This window comes from Myotis daubentonii, chromosome 2 (assembly GCF_963259705.1).
Source record: "Myotis daubentonii chromosome 2, mMyoDau2.1, whole genome shotgun sequence".
In the NCBI taxonomy this organism is placed as follows: Eukaryota; Metazoa; Chordata; class Mammalia; order Chiroptera; family Vespertilionidae; genus Myotis; species Myotis daubentonii.
In genome coordinates, this window is record NC_081841.1 from 4603055 (window position 1) to 4622061 (window position 19007).

Consider the following 19007-nt stretch of genomic DNA (forward strand, 5'->3'; position numbering starts at 1 on the left):
TTTCATTTAGCCCGTTGATCCATTTTTTAGTTAATTTTTGTGTATAGTATGAAGTATGGGTACAACTTCATTCTTTTGGGGTTTTTTTAATGTATTTTATTGATTTCAGAAAGGAAGGGAGAGGGAGATAGAACCATCAGTAATGACAGAGAATCATTAATTGGCTGCCTCTTGCATGCTCCCTACTGGGGATCAAGCCCGCAATCCAGGCATGTGCCCTTGACCGGAATTGAACCCAGAACCCTTGAGTCCACAGTCTGACACTCTATCCACTGAACCAAACCGGTTAAGGCCCAACTTCATTCTTTACATGTGGACATCCAGTTGTTTCAGCACTATTTTGTTTAAAAGACTATTCTTTCCTTATTGAATTGTCTTGGCATCCTTATAAAAAAAAATCAACTGACCGTAAATATATGAGTTTATTTTTGTTTCTAATTTTTTTGTACTTTTATTTATGGGTTCATTTTTGGACTCTCAATTCTATTCCATTGATCTAGATGTCTATTCTAATGCCAAAACCACACTGTCTTGATTACTGTAGTTTTGAAATAAAAAAATGGGAGTCCTGTCCTGGCCAGGTGTCTCCGGTGGATGGAGTGTCCTCCCAATCGGCCAAAGCTGCCACGGTTGCGGTTTCAGTCACCTGTCAGTGCACATGCAGGAAGCGAACAGGGTATGCATGAACAGGTGGAACAACAAAAATTGATGTTTCTCTCTTTCTCTCTCTCTCTCTCCTTTCCTCCCTTTCTTTCAAAAATCAATCAAAAAGATTTTTTAAGTGTGAGTTCTCCAGCCCTAGCTGGTTTGGCTCAGTGGATAGAGGGTCCCACAAACTGAAGGGTCCCAAATTCAGTTCTGGTCAAGGGCACATGCCCAGGTTGCGGGCTCGATCCCCAGTGTGGGGTGTGCAGGAGGCAGCCGATCAATAATTCTCTCTCATCATTGATGTATCTATCTCTCTCTCCCTCTCTAAAATCAATTTAAAAATATGTATTTTTTAAATAAATAAATAAATAAAAGTGTGAGTCATCTGAAAAAAAGGCAACTGAAATTTTGATAGGGATTGTGTTGAATCTATAAATCAATTTGGGGAGTACTGCCATCTGAACACTATTAAGTCTCCTTTTCTTTTCCAGTTTTATTGAGATATAATTGACATATAACATTATATAAATTTATTATGTTCAATATAAGGATTTGATAAATGTATACATTGTGAAATGATTAATATAATAAGTTTAGTTAATATCCACCACCTCACATACTTACAAAATTATTTTTCTTGTGATGAGAGCTTTTCAGATTTAATCTCTTAGCAACATTCAAATATACAAAGTAGTATTATTGTTAGCTACAGTCATTGTGTTGTATATTATATCCACAGAAGTGGCTTATCTTATAATTGGTTATTAAGTCTTCTGATTCATGAACACAGAAGAATGTCTTTCTATTTATTTAGGTCTTCTTTAATTTATTTCAATGATTTTTATTAAATTTATTGGGTTGACATTGGTCAATATGAACATATAGGTTTCAGGTGTGGGCTTCTTTGTTACGAGATCTGTATATTGCACTGTGTGCCCACCACCCCACTCAAATCTTCTGTCATCATGTGTCAATGATGTTTTGTAATTTTCAGTGTACAAGTCCTTGCACTTTTTTGTGAAATATTTTTCCTACATATATCATTTACTGATGCTATTATAAATGGGATTGATTTCTCAATTTCATTTTCAAGCATGTTATTAAAGATATAAGTCCGGCTTCTCTCCACTGTCTCCCATGTCTTAGCAAAGTACACTAAACTAGTCTCCCTTACTTGAGTGTGTAGACTGGGCAACTTCCCAATTCTGTATCTTAAATCTTGCTCTACTCTCAGCCTGAAAGTTCTCCCTTCACCTCAGTCTCCTCCAGGAAGCCTCTCCTGATGCAACGATCTCCCAAGTGCTGTGGTAGCTCCTGGCCAGTCCTTCAGGCTCCAGGAGAGCACTCCCTGCAGCTGCTGCCTGCCTTGTAGGAAATATTGTCTCTCCTGGCAAACCAGTGCTCCCTGAGGGCAGAGAACGTGTTTGTTTCACCTCAACCCTGAGAGGACCCCACATGGCACCTGGCCCCTGTCAAGTGGTCAAGCCACATTGTTTGAGTTGCTAAAATGTTGAGAAACAAATAAAAAAAATCATGTGCTTATTTATTTGAGTAGTGGTCAAGGGCTTAGGAAATGCTGATAAAACTAGAGAGAAGTTACTGAAAAGTAAGAGCTTCCAGGAATAAATAGGGCTTGACACTCTGAAATGCCCATTCCCAGAGACACTAACACAGCAACTTTTGTGGGCCCTCACATGCACCCCCAGAAGTCTCTCATCATACTAGAAAGCCCAAACTCTGTTAAAGACTACTAGGGTTGTGTCAAAAGGACTTAGGAACTAGCATGAATAGGCTCCCACTGGCCAAAGATAGAACAACTTGAGCCTCAAAAGGCTAATATCTATAGTGGATTGAAACACATCAAATATTTTTAAATCCATGAGTTCATAACAATACTAAAAAAAAAAAAAATCTCCTTGGATCAAATATTCAATCTATTCTTTCTATATAATCTATCATCCATAGTAACAAATAGTTGATAAGGGAAGTTTTTTTAAATAAAAGTATTCAAATTAATAAAGAGAAAATAACAAAATTAGGGTATTATTATTTTGCAATCCCTAATGAATTAATGAATTAAGGCAATGATCACCAATGGTTGAGAGACAATGGGACATTGTATACCTTGATCTATCTTACTTGAAAATCCATTGTACTTCGACTATCCCTTCCTGTTTCCATTCAAATTAAACCAAGTTTGCTTACATCACATTGGCCCCAACAGTAATAAAAAAAAAAGAGGCAAAATTAATAGTAAGTGAAGGAAAAGTATCCTAGGTTGAGGCTGAAGAGTCCACAGGAGTAGAAGCAATCTTCAATGAAAAAGGAGATTCAGTGATGACTCAGACATAGTCCTTGTCCCCAAGAGTTTATAAAGAGCTACAGAAGAGAAAACCTGATATACATTACCACCATCAAAAGTGATTTGAGATCAGCCTGACTGACAATAACCTGTCCCAGCCAGTGTTGCTCAGTGTTTGAGCACTGACCTATGAACCAAGAGGTCACAGTTCTATTAGGGATCAGGACACACGCCTGGGTTGTGGGTTCAATTCCCAGTAGGGGGCGTGCAGGAGGCAGCTAATTGATGATTCTCTTTCATCATTGATGTTTCTATCTCTCTCTCCCTCTACCTTCTTCTCTAAAATCAATTTTAAAAAACCATATATATTTTTTAAATGCCCTAGTTGCTTTGGATCAGTGGATAGAGTGTTGGTCTGCAGACTGAAGAGTCTCAGGTTCAATTCCAGTCAAGGGAACATGCCTGGGTTGTGGGCTCAATCCTTAATGGGGGGTGTGCAGGAGGCAGCCCATTAATGATTCTCTCTCATTATTGATGTCTCTATCTCTCTCTCCCCTCTCCCTTCCTCTCTGAATAAAGAGCTAGAGAATAAAAATATATTTAAAGCCCTAACCAGTCTGGCTCAGTGGATAGAACGTTGGCCTGTGGACTGAAGGGTCCCAGGTTCGATTCTGATCAAGGGCATGTACCTTGCTTGCGGGCACATCCCTAGTAGGGGGTGTGCAGGAGGCAGCTGATCAATGTTTCTCTGTCATCGATGTTTCTAACTCTCTATCCCTCTCCCTTCCTCTCTGTAAAAAAATCAATAAAATATATATTTTTTAAAATCTGCTTAAGAAAATACACACACACACACACACACACACACACACAACAAAAAACAATAATGTGGGTTTCAGCAACCCGCTTTGTTTGGTAAACTGTTACTAGGAGGAAATCCTCATACCACTCTCCTACACAAACTGGACTTGGTACTAAGAAAAGAGCCTTGGGAATTGGTCAAGTCTGAGTTGAAGTCTGGCTCCCCCATCAATTACCTGTGTGACCTAGAGAAAATGACTTTAACCCAAGTCTTGACTTTCTTGTCTGTGAAAAGGAAATAATAATCGTTGCTTCCCAGGACTGTTGAGAGAATTAACTAAATTACATAGGCTCTGTATGTGTCAGCACCCTCCCCCCTCTCCCTACCGCAGCTCTCTCTCTTCTCTATACACACAACATCAGTCTCCCAAGGAGCCACAGTGCCCAGAGGTGCAGGAGGAGGAGTGCGGGAGTGTGGCCCATACCTCATCCAGGGCATCGTCTTTGTCCTGGCAGATGGCAAGCAGATAGATGGATGCCCTGAGAACCACAAGTGGCGGGCGCTCACCCTGGGCCTGCAGAGACAGGAGGAAGCTCTGCACAGCCACAGATAAGTCTGCCTTTGAGACAAGCCTGTCAACCAAAGAGGGTCTGAGTGAGAAAGGCAGAGATAGCTGTCCAGCCTTGCCACATCCTCCCTTAGCCACTGTCATTCGGCTCCAGCATGTCCACAGCCTAATGACACCTTGCACAAAGACCGGGCCATATATACTTAACAAAGCATTATCACACTCACAACACACGGTTCCATGCTTTGTGCAAGGCTGTTAGGGATCGGGACTCCTCACTCACACCCGGAAGGTGGAAGAGCCAGCTGAACCGGCATTGTTAAAAAGAAGGATGCTACTTCTGGAGGTCAGGAGGGCCCGCTGTGGCAGCCAGTCCCCCCCTTCTTCTTGTATTTATCATAGAGCATTTGTGTGATTAATGGGCACATTTCTGGGGGAGGGAGACCTGTCCTCGTGCATGTAGGCCAGGTAGAAGAGGAGCAGGATGCAGAACTGTCTCTGGCGAGCAGCTCCCTCCACATACTGGCAATCCGACAAGAGGGCAAGGCTTTCAGGGCTCCTGCTGCTTATCTGGGGCAGCCCGTGCTGCAGGACCTCAGACACTGCAGAGAGTTCTGGCGAGAAAATAATTAGAGAAAGCCACACAGAGAACACATGAGAGTAATAATGAGCACGTAAGTATCTGCTACATGGAGAGTACTGCACAAGGTAGCAGGATAAAAGCAAATCAGAATCCCCTCTTCCTTTATGGAGCTTTCAGCCAACCAGGAGAGACTAAAGGTTACATGGATACATTCTCTCATTCATTCATTTGACAAATATTCACTGAGTGGCTACTCTAGACCAGGCTGTGAGACACAGGCCCTATCTCCAGTACCTCCAGGCAGCTGGTGGGGAAAACAGATGAGACAAATAACTGCAGGACATGTGATGAGTGCCATGTTTCTCTCTCTCTCTCTCTCTCTCTCTCTCTCTCTCTCTCTCTCTCTCTCCCCCCTTCCCTCCCTCCCTTCTACTCTCTCCTAAAAAAAAGAAAATGGGTGAGGATTAACAACAGCAGCAACAAAAGACTCTAAAAGACCACCACAGACCTCATGAGTAGTCAGATAGCAGCATCTTACCTTCCTGGGAAGGTGGCTCTGTATTCTCTGGAGCTGAGAGGAGGTTGATGCACAAGTAGTAGAGGAAACTGGAACACACCTGGTTTAGGGCTGAGTGACTTAGAGGGAGAACACAAAGAGAGAAGACATTACTACTTTGGCTGGGACAGCATTATCCCTACATGTACTGGGGTGTCACTGCTTTGTGCCAGAGCCCAGTGATAGTCTAACCATGGCCTTGGTGGAGGAGGTCTCAAGGTGGCTGTAAAAAAGTAAATATGGCCGAAACCGGTTTGGCTCAGTGGATAGAGTGTCGGCCTGCGGACTGAAAGGTCCCAGGTTCGATTCCGGTCAAGGGCATGTACCTGGGTTGCGGGCATATCCCCAGTAGGAGATGTGCAGGAGGCAGCTGATCAATGTTTCTCTCTCATCGATGTTTCTAACTCTCTATCTCTCTCCCTTCCTCTCTGTAAAAAATCAATAAAATATATTAAAAAAAAAAAAAAGTAAATATGGCCCTAGCCGGTTTGGCTCAGTGGATAAAGCATCAGCCTGCAGACCAAAGGGTCCTGGGTTCAACTCCAGTCAAGGGCACATACCTTGGATGCAGGCTCCTCTCTGACCCGGACCCTGGTTGGGGCATGTTCAGGAGGCAACCACTCCATGTGTTTCTCTCACATGGATCTTTCTCTGTCTTTCCTTCTCTCTTCCACTCTCTCTAAAAATCAATGGAAAAATATCCTTGGGTGAGGATTTAAAAAAAAGTAAATATGGAGCCTGGGTAGACTGGCACAGTTGGCTGAGTGTAATCCTATGTACCAAAAGGTTGTCGGTTCAATTCCCAGGCAGGGCACATATCTAGGTTGCAGATTTGATCCCCAATTGGGGAGTGTGGAAGACTATCACTCAATCCCTCCCTCCCTCTCCTACTTTGTCTAAGCATGTTATGTACTCTGGTGACAATTACAAAAAAAAAGTAAATATAAAACCTGCTGTCCAGAGCTGTAAGTTAGGCACTTGGTCCATATAATTATTAATTAAAAATTTGCTGAAAAAATAAACCAAGGAGGCCACTAAGTTCCAATTTCACAAAACATACAAACAACAATGTGTTCCTGGGTCAGGAAAGGGCTGAGGAGTACAAAAAGAGAGGAAGTTGCTGACCCCAAACGGGTACTCAAGGAGAACAACAAAACATCCAAAACGATGACTTTGAATCCAGCTGGACCCCCATAGTTTCTCCTGAATACGGGGTGTTCTATTCCCAGGCATGAAAGGAGAGGTGGACTCTGCCCTGTAGACAGTAACAAACGGAACCTGCCAAGTACATGCAGAGACAGGTGGCAAATCACAAATGGGAAGGGAAACAGGGCTGCTCTAGCCCTGGCTGGTGTGGCTCAGTGAGCTGGAGCGTTGTCCTGTACAGGTGGCAGGTTCAATTCCAGTCAGGGCACATGCCCGGATTGTGAGTTCAATCCCCTGTCGGGGCATGTGCCAGAGGCAACTGATCAATGCTTCTCTTTCATATTGTGTTTCTCTCTTTCTCCCTTCCTCTCTCTAAAAATCAATTAAAACAAAACAAAACAAAAAAACAGGAACCTAAGAAGGCAGACTATTTTGAATAAGAGTTTCTCCTCTGGAATTGCTGGGCTGGTGGCAGCTAGAACATGACTCTTTCTTGATGTTTACTGCATCCCTTACCCTCGGAGGGCCTCTGTTTCCCCATTTGTAAAATGAGGGGTTACACAAATGATCTCTAAGAACCCTTCCAGTTTTCATGTGAGAGATGCCCATCCAATTATCACATGGATGGAGGGCCTTACCAGAACCAGATTAAATACAAGCTATAGAAGCAGGTCTAGCTCATATGACTGGTTACTGAGTAATTCTGATACTGCGTCAATGCCCCCACAAGTCCTATGACTAAACCACACCAGTCAGAAATTTCCACGTGTCCAGTCAAGGATGCTGGCTCCCTTGACCGTTAATTTTGCCTGGGACCATACGTACCTCAGGCCACTGCAGAACCTGGCCTTCAGTTCCAGAGCGAGTCGTATGAAGGATGAAGAAGCTTCGGGAAAGTGGGAGGAAAGCAGAAAGCGGTTTAAACCAGATGCATTAGAGATTCCCAAGTCTGGGGGGGCACCAAGGAGAACTAGTGTTAAAGTCATGCAGACCAGAGCTCAAATTTTGCTCCTTCCCTATCTAGGACTATGACACTGGAGCACTTATTTAACCCCTCCGAGAATCAGTTTCAATATCTATACCTCACAGGTGGCTGTGAAACGGAGATAAAAGCAGGATTCTAAACAAGAACATCAAGAGCTCCCACCGCACCAGCTCCAGTGCTGGGGAGAATCTGTATTCTGTCCTGGGGCTAAAGCATCCCGCTGAGTTTCACAGCAACTTGCTGGGACAGCAGTTTAACCCATGACTCCCGCAGGGAGGGGGTGCCCAGCTTGTCTGCTGGAAGGGCTCCTCCTGGCCCAGTCTCTCAGGGACCCAAAGTTCCTCTACCCCACTCCTCCAGGTCTCTGCCCAACTCTTGGCTGGCAGTGCCTGCTTCCCTCTTCTCTCCTGCAGGTTGAGCCCCTGATCCTGTTCTAGCTGGCTTCATGCTGCATACTCTATATCTCCCCACACACAGCCTTTCTCTACATCCCTTGCTCCCCACCACTGTACCCCAGAGATTAGCACATCTGAAGCTCTACCCATCTAGCACACCAAGACTGGATCCTCTTGGCTCTTGAAATATGGCAGGCAAGAAGAGTGGGTGAAAGGAAGGAAAGAAGTGTGTGCTGGCTGGCACTCCAGTGTAGACTAAGGGGTACAGTCATTCAGGAAATCTACATGTTATCTCACTTCATTCTGATGATCATCACCTTGTTCTGAGGACAATGGAGATAAGAAAACTGATTTGCCCAATATCAGTAAACAAGTAAGGGGTGAAGTAAGAATCCCAACCCACATGTGCTAACAACAAAGGCCCTGCTTTTTTCTCTCTCCCACACAGCCCCCCACCCTCCCCTCTCCTGGAATTGTGCAGGAGCCTCTTCTCTCTCTCTCTCTCTCTCTCTCTCTCTCTCTCTCTCTCTCTCTCTCTCTCTCTATCTCTCTCTCTCCCCCCCCCCTCCACTCTCTCTAAAAACCAATGGGAAAAATATCCTCGGGTGAAGGTTAACAACAACAACAAAAATGACCGAGAGACTAAAATAAACAGATGCAAGAAGGCCTGGAGAAGGCTAGAGTCAGGAGCCACTTGGGGTCAATTTTAGGAAGGCACTTCTGTGTAGAGCTAGACAGCAGCTTCCCACAGGGCTACTGCTCCCCTAGAAGGCATCTGAACGCATGTGGGAAGTTTCTCAGTTGACACAATGACTGGGGGTACTTGGGCATTCGGTGCTCAGGCATGAGATGCTGAACATATCATGAGGTCTGAGGGAATATGGAGTATGACAGTAATATGGAAAGAGGTGTATTGAGGGCTTTGAACTGGAACCTCCCGGACACTCTAAGAGAAGTATCAATAAACTTGAGAACTGCTTTTAAGGACTTTGTTTTCTGAATGATATTCCCTTCCACTCAACACTGGCAGAGCAGATTTGATTCTGAACAAATACGTCAACTTCCCATCCACAGGTTATGCTCTTTGAGCATCTGAGCAGCTGCCTAAGGTGCCTGCCTCCCTCCCAACGTCCACTCTGGCTTTCTGCCTACCGAGCTTCTTGGAGAACTTCTCCTTCATGTGGGGAACGATGACAAAGAGGCTGTGTAGAATTGAAAGGAAAACTTCCATCAAGGCAGGATGAGTGGCCTGCTCCAAGTGCCTCTGAAAAGAACCAGGAGGGAGAACACAGGCCACCAGGGATGAGCCTCTGAAGAAGAAAAATCATTAGCAAAACGGGCATCAAATCTAAAACGGGAGACTAACCCTTTCAATGGAAGGAAACTGAAGTCACCAGCCTACATCCAAGGCTTATGATCCATCACTTAATAGTGTCAGGTACTTTACCCCTCTGGGCCTCAGTATCAAAAAGGGTGAAACAGGAGTAACAACAAGTCCTACCGCCCAGAAACAAATGAGATCTGGTATGTGAGAGGTACTTTCTAAATGATAATGCAGAGTGACACCCATTTCCTATCACTATAGCCATAGTAATAGCAATACAGTTTACAAACTGCCTTCACATTTATTTTTGATGTGATCTTTGAACAGTCATGAGACAGCCTGACGTAGTAGACAGAGCTCTGAATTAAGAGTAGAGAAACAGGGGAGAACCAAGATTGCGGCATAGGTTAACGCCGGAGTTTGCTGCTTTGAACAACTACTTCAAAAGTGAAACCAAAAAACGGAAGGGACATCACCCAGAACCACAGGAACGCTGGCTGAGTGGAAGTCCTACAACTAGGAGGAAAGAGAAACGCACACGGACACTCAGAGGAGGCGCAGTGCTGAAGTCAAATTCTGAGGTGCGGAGTGCGCAGAGCGGGCTGGCGGCGGAGGGCGCGGTTGTTGTTTTCAAGCGGGAGGGAGTCGCAGACTCTGAGCACCAGATCCGGGCGAGTCTTTAGGGACCCAGACTCAAACGGGAGAAGCGGGACTGTCTGGCTTCGGTCAGAGCGAGTGCAGCTTTCTCTCCGAGCTTTGCAGCGGGTGCTGGGACTCAGAGAGGCAGAGCCCCTGGGGACAGACTGAGAGCCACCATAACTGCTCTCTCCGGCCCACCCTGTTGATCCTGTGCGACCCGCCCTGCCCAAGCCCTGCACAGAGGCATTTGCCGGATAGCCTCAGGCAAAGGCTAGATTAGCACCTCCCTAGAGGACAGAAGTTCTCTCACTGCTGACACAGCTGATTCTCATAGCCACTTGGCCTGGAGGTCAAACCCTCCCTGGAATTAGCTACAATAATCAAGATTTAACTATAAGACTGCGAACAAAGACCACTAGGGGGTGCACCAAGGAAGCATAACAAAATGCGGAGACAAAGAAACAGGACAAAATTGTCAAAGGAAGATATAGAGTTCAGAACCACACTTTTAAGGTCTCTCAAGAACTGTTTACCCGTGTACTGGGGCACTAGTATGAGTACAAAAAGGAGCTATTCTTTCTATGAAAATAAAAGTAAATGCTTTTAGAAACACTCAATAAAGATGAAACTAAACTAGAAACTAGAAATCTGGAATGGAGGGAGAACCAAGATGGCGGCATAGGTTAACGCCGGAGTTTGCTGCTTTGAACAACTACTTCAAAAGGGAAACCAAAAAACGGAAGGGACATCACCCAGAACCACAGGAACGCTGGCTGAGTGGAAGTCCTACAACTAGGAGGAAAGAGAAACGCACACGGACACTCAGAGGAGGCGCAGTGCTGAAGTCAAATTCTGAGGTGCGGAGTGCGCAGAGCGGGCTGGCGGCGGAGGGCGCGGTTGTTGTTTTCAAGCGGGAGGGAGTCGCAGACTCTGAGCACCAGATCCGGGCGAGTCTTTAGGGACCCAGACTCAAACGGGAGAAGCGGGACTGTCTGGCTTCGGTCAGAGCGAGTGCAGCTTTCTCTCCGAGCTTTGCAGCGGGTGCTGGGACTCAGAGAGGCAGAGCCCCTTGGGACAGGACTGAGAGCCGCCATAACTGCTCTCTCCGGCCCACCCTGTTGATCCTATACTACCCGCCCCGCCCAAGCCCTGCACAGAGGCATTTGCCGGATAGCCTCAGGCAAAGGCTAGATTAGCACCTCCCTAGAGGACAGAAGTTCTCTCACTGCTGACACAGCTGATTCTCATAGCCACTTGGCCTGGAGGTCAAACCCTCCCTGGAATTAGCTACAACAATCAAGATTTATCTATAAGACTGCAAACAAAGACCACTAGGGGGTGCACCAAGGAAGCATAACAAAATGCGGAGACAAAGAAACAGGACAAAATTGTCAATGGAAGAAATAGAGTTCAGAACCACACTTTTAAGGTCTCTCAAGAACTGTTTAGAAGCTGCCGATAAACTTAATGAGATCTACACGAAAACTAATAAGACCCTCGATCTTATATTGGGGAACCAACTAGAAATTAAGCACACACGGACTGAAATAACGAATATTATACAGACGCCCGACAGCAGACCAGAGGAGCGCAAGAATCAAGTCAATGATTTGAAATGCGAGGAAGCAAAAAACATCCAACCGGAAAAGCAAAATGAAAAAAGAATCCAAAAATGCGAGGGTAGTGTAAGGAGCCTCTGGGACAGCTTCAAGCGTACCAACATCAGAATTATAGGGGTGCCAGAAGATGAGAGAGAGTAAGATATTGAAAACCTATTTGAAGAAATAATGACAGAAAACTTCCCCCACCTGGTGAAAGAAATGGACTTACAGGTCCAAGAAGCGCGGAGAACCCCAAACAAAAGGAATCCAAAGAGGACCACACCAAGACACATCATAATTAAAATGCCAAGAGCAAAAGATAAAGAGAGAATCTTAAAAACAGCAAGAGAAAGGAACTCAGTTACCTACAAGGGAATACCCATCCGACTGTCAGCTGATTTCTCAACAGAAACTTTGCAGGCCAGAAGGGAGTGGCAAGAAATATTCAAAGTGATGAATACCAAGAACCTACAACCAAGATTACTTTACCCAGCAAAGCTATCATTCAGAATTGAAGGTCAGATAAAGAGCTTCACAGATAAGGAAAAGCTAAAGGAGTTCATCACCACCAAACCAGGATTATATGAAATGCTGAAAGGTATCCTTTAAGAAGAGGAAGAGGAAGAAAAAGGTAAAGATACAAATTATGAACAACAAATATGCATCTATCAACAAGTGAATCTAAGAATCAAATGAATAAATAATCTGATGAACAGAATGAACTGTTGATTATAATAGAATCAGGGACATAGAAAGGGAATGGACTGACTATTCTTGGGGGGGAAAGGGGTGTGGGAGATGTGGGAAGAGACTGGACAAAAATCGTGCACCTATGGATGAGGACAGTGGGTGGGGAGTGAGGGCGGAGGGTGGGGCGGGAACTGGGAGGAGGGGAGTTATGGGGGGGAAAAAAAAGGAACAAATGTAATAATCTGAACAATAAAGATTTAATTAAAAAAAAAAAAGAACTGTTTAGAAGCTGCCGATAAACTTAATGAGATCTACACGAAAACTAATAAGACCCTCGATCTTATATTGGGGAACCAACTAGAAATTAAGCATACACGGACTGAAATAACGAATATTATACAGACGCCCGACAGCAGACCAGAGGAGCGCAAGAATCAAGTCAATGATTTGAAATGCGAGGAAGCAAAAAACATCCAACCGGAAAAGCAAAATGAAAAAAGAATCCAAAAATGCGAGGATAGTGTAAGGAGCCTCTGGGACAGCTTCAAGCGTACCAACATCAGAATTATAGGGGTGCCAGAAGATGAGAGAGAGTAAGATATTGAAAACCTATTTGAAGAAATAATGACAGAAAACTTCCCCCACCTGGTGAAAGAAATGGACTTACAGGTCCAAGAAGCGCGGAGAACCCCAAACAAAAGGAATCCAAAGAGGACCACACCAAGACACATCATAATTAAAATGCCAAGAGCAAAAGACAAAGAGAGAATCTTAAAAGCAGCAAGAGAAAGAAACTCAGTTACCTACAAGGGAATACCCATCCGACTGTCAGCTGATTTCTCAACAGAAACTTTGCAGGCCAGAAGGGAGTGGCAAGAAATATTCAAAGTGATGAATAGCAAGAACCTACAACCAAGATTACTTTACCCAGCAAAGCTATCATTCAGAATTGAAGGTCAGATAAAGAGCTTCACAGATAAGGAAAAGCTAAAGGAGTTCACCACCACCAAACCAGGATTATATGAAATGCTGAAAGGTATCCTTTAAGAAGAGGAAGAGGAAGAAAAAGGTAAAGATACAAATTATGAACAACAAATATGCATCTATCAACAAGTGAATCTAAGAATCAAGTGAATAAATAATCTGATGAACAGAATGAACTGTTGATTATAATAGAATCAGGGACATAGAAAGGGAATGGACTGACTATTCTTGGGGGGGAAAGGGGTGTGGGAGATTCGGGAAGAGACTGGACAAAAATCGTGCACCTATGGATGAGGACAGTGGGTGGGGAGTGAGGGCGGAGGGTGGGGCGGGAACTGGGAGGAGGGGAGTTATGGGGGGGAAAAAAGAGGAACAAATGTAATAATCTGAACAATAAAGATTTAATTAAAAAAAAAAAAAGAGTAGAGAAACATGGCCCCGCTGGCGTGGCTCAATGATTGAACCAGGAGGTCACGTTTCAAATCCCAATCAGGCCACATACCCAGGCTGCGGGTTCGATCCCCAGTATGGGGCATGCAGGAGGCAGGTGAGCAATGATTCTCTCTCATCGTTGATGTCTCTATCTCTCTCTCCTTCTCCCTTCCTCTCTAAAATGAATAAAAATATATTTTTTTTAAAAAAAGAGTAGAGACGCCAAAACTGGTTTGGCTCAGTGGATAGAGCGTCGGCCTGCGGACTGAGGGGTCCCGGGTTCGATTCCGGTCAAGGGCATGTACCTGGGTTGCGGGCACATCTCCAGTAGAAGATGTGCAGGAGGCGGCTGATCGATGTTTCTCTCTCATCGATGTTTCTAACTCTCTATCTCTCTCCCTTCCTCTCTGTAAAAAATCAATAAAATATATTAAAAAAAAAAAAAGAGTAGAGAAACTTGGGTTCTAGTTCAAGCTCTGCACCAGATCACTGTGTCCTTGGGTCATTCCCCTCCTCCCCACCCCTCCCATCCTTCTCAGTGTCTCGGTTCCCTATCTGTAAAGAAGATCTCAGAGACATGACTCTTAAGATACTGTTCCTTTGGTTTTTAACCAAGTTTTTTTCTTTTAAACACCTTAGAAAATACATAGTGTGAAATACAGAAAAGTAGAAAGCAAGAATAACAATTCTATGGTCTATTCTAGATCTAGCTCTAACACTTTATAAATCTAAGAGGAAGGCAGAGCAGATGAGGACATCAATGTGAATTGCCCAAGTGTTACTGTTTGTGTGTGCCAATCAGGGCTACAACCCATGGCTCCTACAGTTACCACTCTGAAGGCCTTGGCACGCTGGCTCACAGGCCTCTTCAAGGAAAAGCGGTTCTACCCTGTCAAACCCAGAGGATGGCCCTGGCTGGTGTGCTCAGTGTTTAGAGCATCAGCTCACACAACGAAGGGTCTTGGGTTTGATTCCTAGTCAAGGGCATGGACCTGGGTTGCAGGTTCGATCCCCAACCCTGGTTGGGGCATGAGCAGGAGACAACTAATTGATGTGTCTCTCTCACATTGATGTTTCTCTCTTCTCTCTCTCCCTTCCTCCCTCCCCTCCACTCTCTAAAAATCAATGGGGCGGGGGGTGGGGGGAGAAGAACCAAACCAGAGGATGCCTCCCTGCTGCCCTACTGTTCCCAGATGGCCATCCTGACTAATAGGGACTCTTCAGAGGCTCACAGATGTCCAACCCTCAACCAGGACAGGATTCACTCAATGTCAGCTGGGCAGTCAAGAGCTCTGGACCCAGATCTTCCTCCATCTCCAGCTCAAGTCAGCTCAAAATGAATTTCTTCCAGACCAGGTCTGTCTCCAGAGTGACCATCTCTCACTACACAGAACACATTTGTGTTCCTTAGCCTGGATCACAGACATTCATCGCTATGCTTTACTATGCAGACGCATGGGTTCAAACCTCAGTACCGTCATGCACTTGCTTTATAACCACAGGAATATGACAATACCCTCTTTAAACTGGGGGAAATTATAGCTCCCTCTCATGGGGTCACTGGGATGATCAAACTAGGTAATGAATATAAGGCATTTATCACCCCATAAACACTACCTATTTATTTTATTATTACTGTTTTCTACTTTTTCTCAAGAGGCATATATTAGTGTTACAATGAAATACTACACTTCATTTTTAAAACCAAAGGAAAAGTGGCTGCAAGAACAACCCTGCTGAGAACCTCAGAACAGCGGTTGCCAACCTTTCGGACCTCACAGACCACCAGTGGTCTGCAGACCACCAGTTTCCGACCGCTGCTCCAAAGGTTTCCTTAAACCAGTGGTCACCAACCTTTCGGACCTCGCGGAACACCGGTTGGCGACCGCTGCCTCAGAAGGTCCGGTTGAGTAGTCACTGCCTGGCATCTCCAGGCCAGACTCACGCTCACATTCTTCCCCTCCCCAAGCTTCACTCTGCCCGTGGCTCAGGGAACCCACCATCACCATGGGGATGCAAGCGGAGTCACAGGCACTGAGAAGAAATTCTGAGAAGGCCTCCAAGGTGTCTTCCTTCTCGGCGCTGGGAGCTGTGAATGGATTCTCCTGGGCCGAAGGCTCGCTCTGGAATTCCACAGCCAACCTGAGAAATCTGTGTGTGAGTATATCCCCTTCTACCGAGGCAACACAGAGGTGAGAAGCATCCTCCTAGAGGAATGCCTGAGCTCAGGATCTGGAGAAAGCATCCCTATCAGCAGATCTGGAGAAAACTCAAGAGGCCTCAGAGGGAGGGCCTGGTCCTTGGCTACCTCCCCAGGTTCGTGCTCCCACCCCCTCTCTCATAATAAATGACTCTTCCACCCTCGCACAGATACTTCCCTGGCATCCCACCCGGTTTGCTGTTTCACATCTCTCTGCCTTTATTGATGCTGCTCTCTACCTGAAACACCTTCCTTAGATCTGTGACAACCTAATCGCAGTGGTCGGCAAACTGCGGTTCGCGAGCCACACGCAGCTCTTTGGCCCCTTGAGTGTGGCTCTTCCACAAAATACCACGTGCCGGCGCGCTTGTACAGTGCGATTGAAACTTCGTGGCCCATGTGCAGAAGTCGGTATTTTGTGGAAGAGCCACACTCAAGGGGCCAAAGAGCCACATGTGGCTCGCAAGCCGCAGTTTGCTGACCACTGACCTAATGAATCCCACATATGTAGACAAAACAATCTCTGTGAGCTCGTCTTTCTACTTCCACTACCTAGCACCAGGCCTGGGACACAGTAGATATTTTTTAAAAACACCATAAATGTGAACTGAATTAATCCAACAAGCATTTAGCTCGGTTATTTGGGAAGAGGAACAAAGTTGAATGAGACACAACCTTCACCAGAACACAAACACAGTACACACACACAGAACATTATACAGTAACACAAACTTCACCAGAAGGGAATTTCTAGAAACCTCCCACCCAACTACATGTCTTCAAACGTCCTTCACACACACCCTCCACACCCGCACATATCCCCGACCCCCACCCCAGCCAAAGTCCTCTCATATGCAGCAAAGCATCTGAAATGAAGAACTTCATCCTTTCATTCCTTTCCAAGCCCACCCTCCATACCACTATTTTAGACCATAGAAGGCCCCTCACCTGCAGGCATTCCTAAATCCCTCCAGAGTGCACAGGAGAAACGTTCCCCTTCGAAGAATGGCCTTCTCCAAATCTCTACTGGAGGCACGGCCCTGAGGTGAGAAGGAGAGAAGGGAACCTGGGTCAGGTACTACTCTGGGTCCCAGTCTGTGCGTAGAGGACTACAGACCTCCTCTCACCTGAAGTCTGTCATTCCCACATACCTAACACTTTCTAGTGTTATCTCCTCGCAATCTAGCCACCTTACAGCTCCTTTAAAAAAATGGGAGAAGGGGGAACCTTAACCATCTGTTTCCCTTTGAACACAGAACTGGATCTTGTTCATAAAGCAGTCACAGGCTGGTGGACATTGGCCTGACTGGTTGTAATGCCCACATTAGCTGCTTCAAAACACATAAAAATCTTTACCCCATTAGGTATGAAGACCTTGATTTCCAAAATTAATCTTGAAAGACATAATCAGTATTCATATTAACAGTATCTTTTCTGATATTTTAAGTCCATGGACCATTAAAAACCAACAATTCAACACATTGCATATTAGTCAAATTCTTTCTAAGATTCTAGTAAATCTAGCCTTAAATAATTTTGTGAGCATGTTTAGCATACCTGCTTGAATAATGTAAAAGACAGAGAGTGTAGTAGACTTGGGTACAGATACCCTGGGATTTACTATCCAAAATTAGGTACTTGTTAGTATTGAACTTTATAGAAAAATTATTTAACCCTTATTACTTCAGTTTCCTAATCTGTAAAAATAGCAACTATTAAGCCTCACAGCTCTGTAGTTAGGGGGGAAAATAACATCTCAATGTAGGTATAGCGGCATACAAAGGTAATTAGACTAAAACACATTACAGCATGATCTCCAGACTGCAGTTCACTGACCAGGGACATCCTGCTCAATGGGATCTGGGAGAAATCGGCACAGCGGTTCAGCATGGCTTCAAGCAAGGACCGCAGTTCCCGGTACTGCACGGGCGGAGCACTCTGATGGTCCTTCCTGCATCCAGAGACAAAGGCAGGCTTAGGGCGAGGTAAGGGTACTCCAAGATGCCCAGGTCCTAGGGCAGTGATGGCGAACCTTTTGAGCTCGGCGTGTCAGCATTTTGAAAAACCCTAACTTAACTCTGGTGCCGTGTCACATATGTAACTTTTTGATATTTGCAACCATAGTAAAACAAAGACTTATATTTTTGACATTTATTTTATATATTTAAATGCCATTTAACAAAGAAAAATCAACCAAAAAAATGAGTTCGCATGTCACTTCTGACACGTGTCATAGGTTCGCCATCACTGTCCTAGGGCAATGGGGAGCCATGTGGTTGATCAGAACACAGGGCCAGGATCTGCTGATAAAAACCTTTGCCCCAGCACTTATTTAGATGCATGACTTTGTACACATTCCTCATTCTCTCTAACACTGTTTCCTCATCTTTTAAATGAGAGTTAGTAGTACTCTCCACATAGAATTATTCTAAGATCAAGTCAGATCATGTATGCCAAGCACTTAGCAGCATGCTTAATAGATACTAAGTCTTTATAAATGACAGTTATGACTATTATTGTTGTTATTAAGGATACAGTGGATTTTCTCACTCAGAAGGACCTCCTGGTGAAAGAAGTACTGTCTAGAACTGAAGGTGCATCAAGAGATGCATCTGGTCATTGTTCTCAGGTAAGTGATAAGCTCTTCTTGGGGAAGAAGGATCAAATTTCCTCTGTTACCTTGATGAGGAAAAACCGGATCAATAAGGAAATGTTATCAGGACCTAGATTTTTGTTTCCGTATACAAAAGAACTTTCTAAGAGTCAAAACTCTATACAGATAGAGGGGACTATCTAAGAAGTGAGCTCACTGTTCTTGGAGATTATAAGCAGAGGCTGAAACTACTTTTGGAGATCCAATCATTGGGAGTGCTGGTTAAATGTGAAAAGTAACATGCTGAGGTCCATTTGAAACTGCATATCCTATAGACTCAAAGAAGGCAACCGTCATTGACTAGTCTCCTTGTGAGCTCCAAGAAGCCAAGGACCAGTTTCATCTTTTCACTTTACCTAAACAGAGCTAGATGCATTATAAATTGATGCTCCATAAAAAATATGTTAAATGAATGAATGACTACTTGGCAGGTTATAAGGTAGCAGTATTGGTTTCCTAGGGATGCTGCAATAAATTATCAATAACTGCTTGGCTTAAA

The 19007-nt window shown here is 44.6% G+C and overlaps 1 protein-coding gene across 1 annotated transcript in view; it reads right to left on the reverse strand.

Moving 5' to 3' along the window:
• MEI1 (meiotic double-stranded break formation protein 1) overlaps positions 1–19007 on the reverse strand; it is a 62025-nt gene that overhangs the window by 24174 nt on the left and 18844 nt on the right. The window contains exons 12-19 of the mRNA XM_059680790.1: positions 17692–17806; positions 16804–16895; positions 15656–15797; positions 9138–9249; positions 7431–7491; positions 5442–5539; positions 4766–4934; positions 4237–4384 (exon numbers count right to left, since the gene is read on the reverse strand). Coding sequence (XP_059536773.1) covers positions 4237–4384; positions 4766–4934; positions 5442–5539; positions 7431–7491; positions 9138–9249; positions 15656–15797; positions 16804–16895; positions 17692–17806 — 937 coding nt within the window. The remainder of the gene's footprint in view (positions 1–4236; positions 4385–4765; positions 4935–5441; positions 5540–7430; positions 7492–9137; positions 9250–15655; positions 15798–16803; positions 16896–17691; positions 17807–19007) is intronic.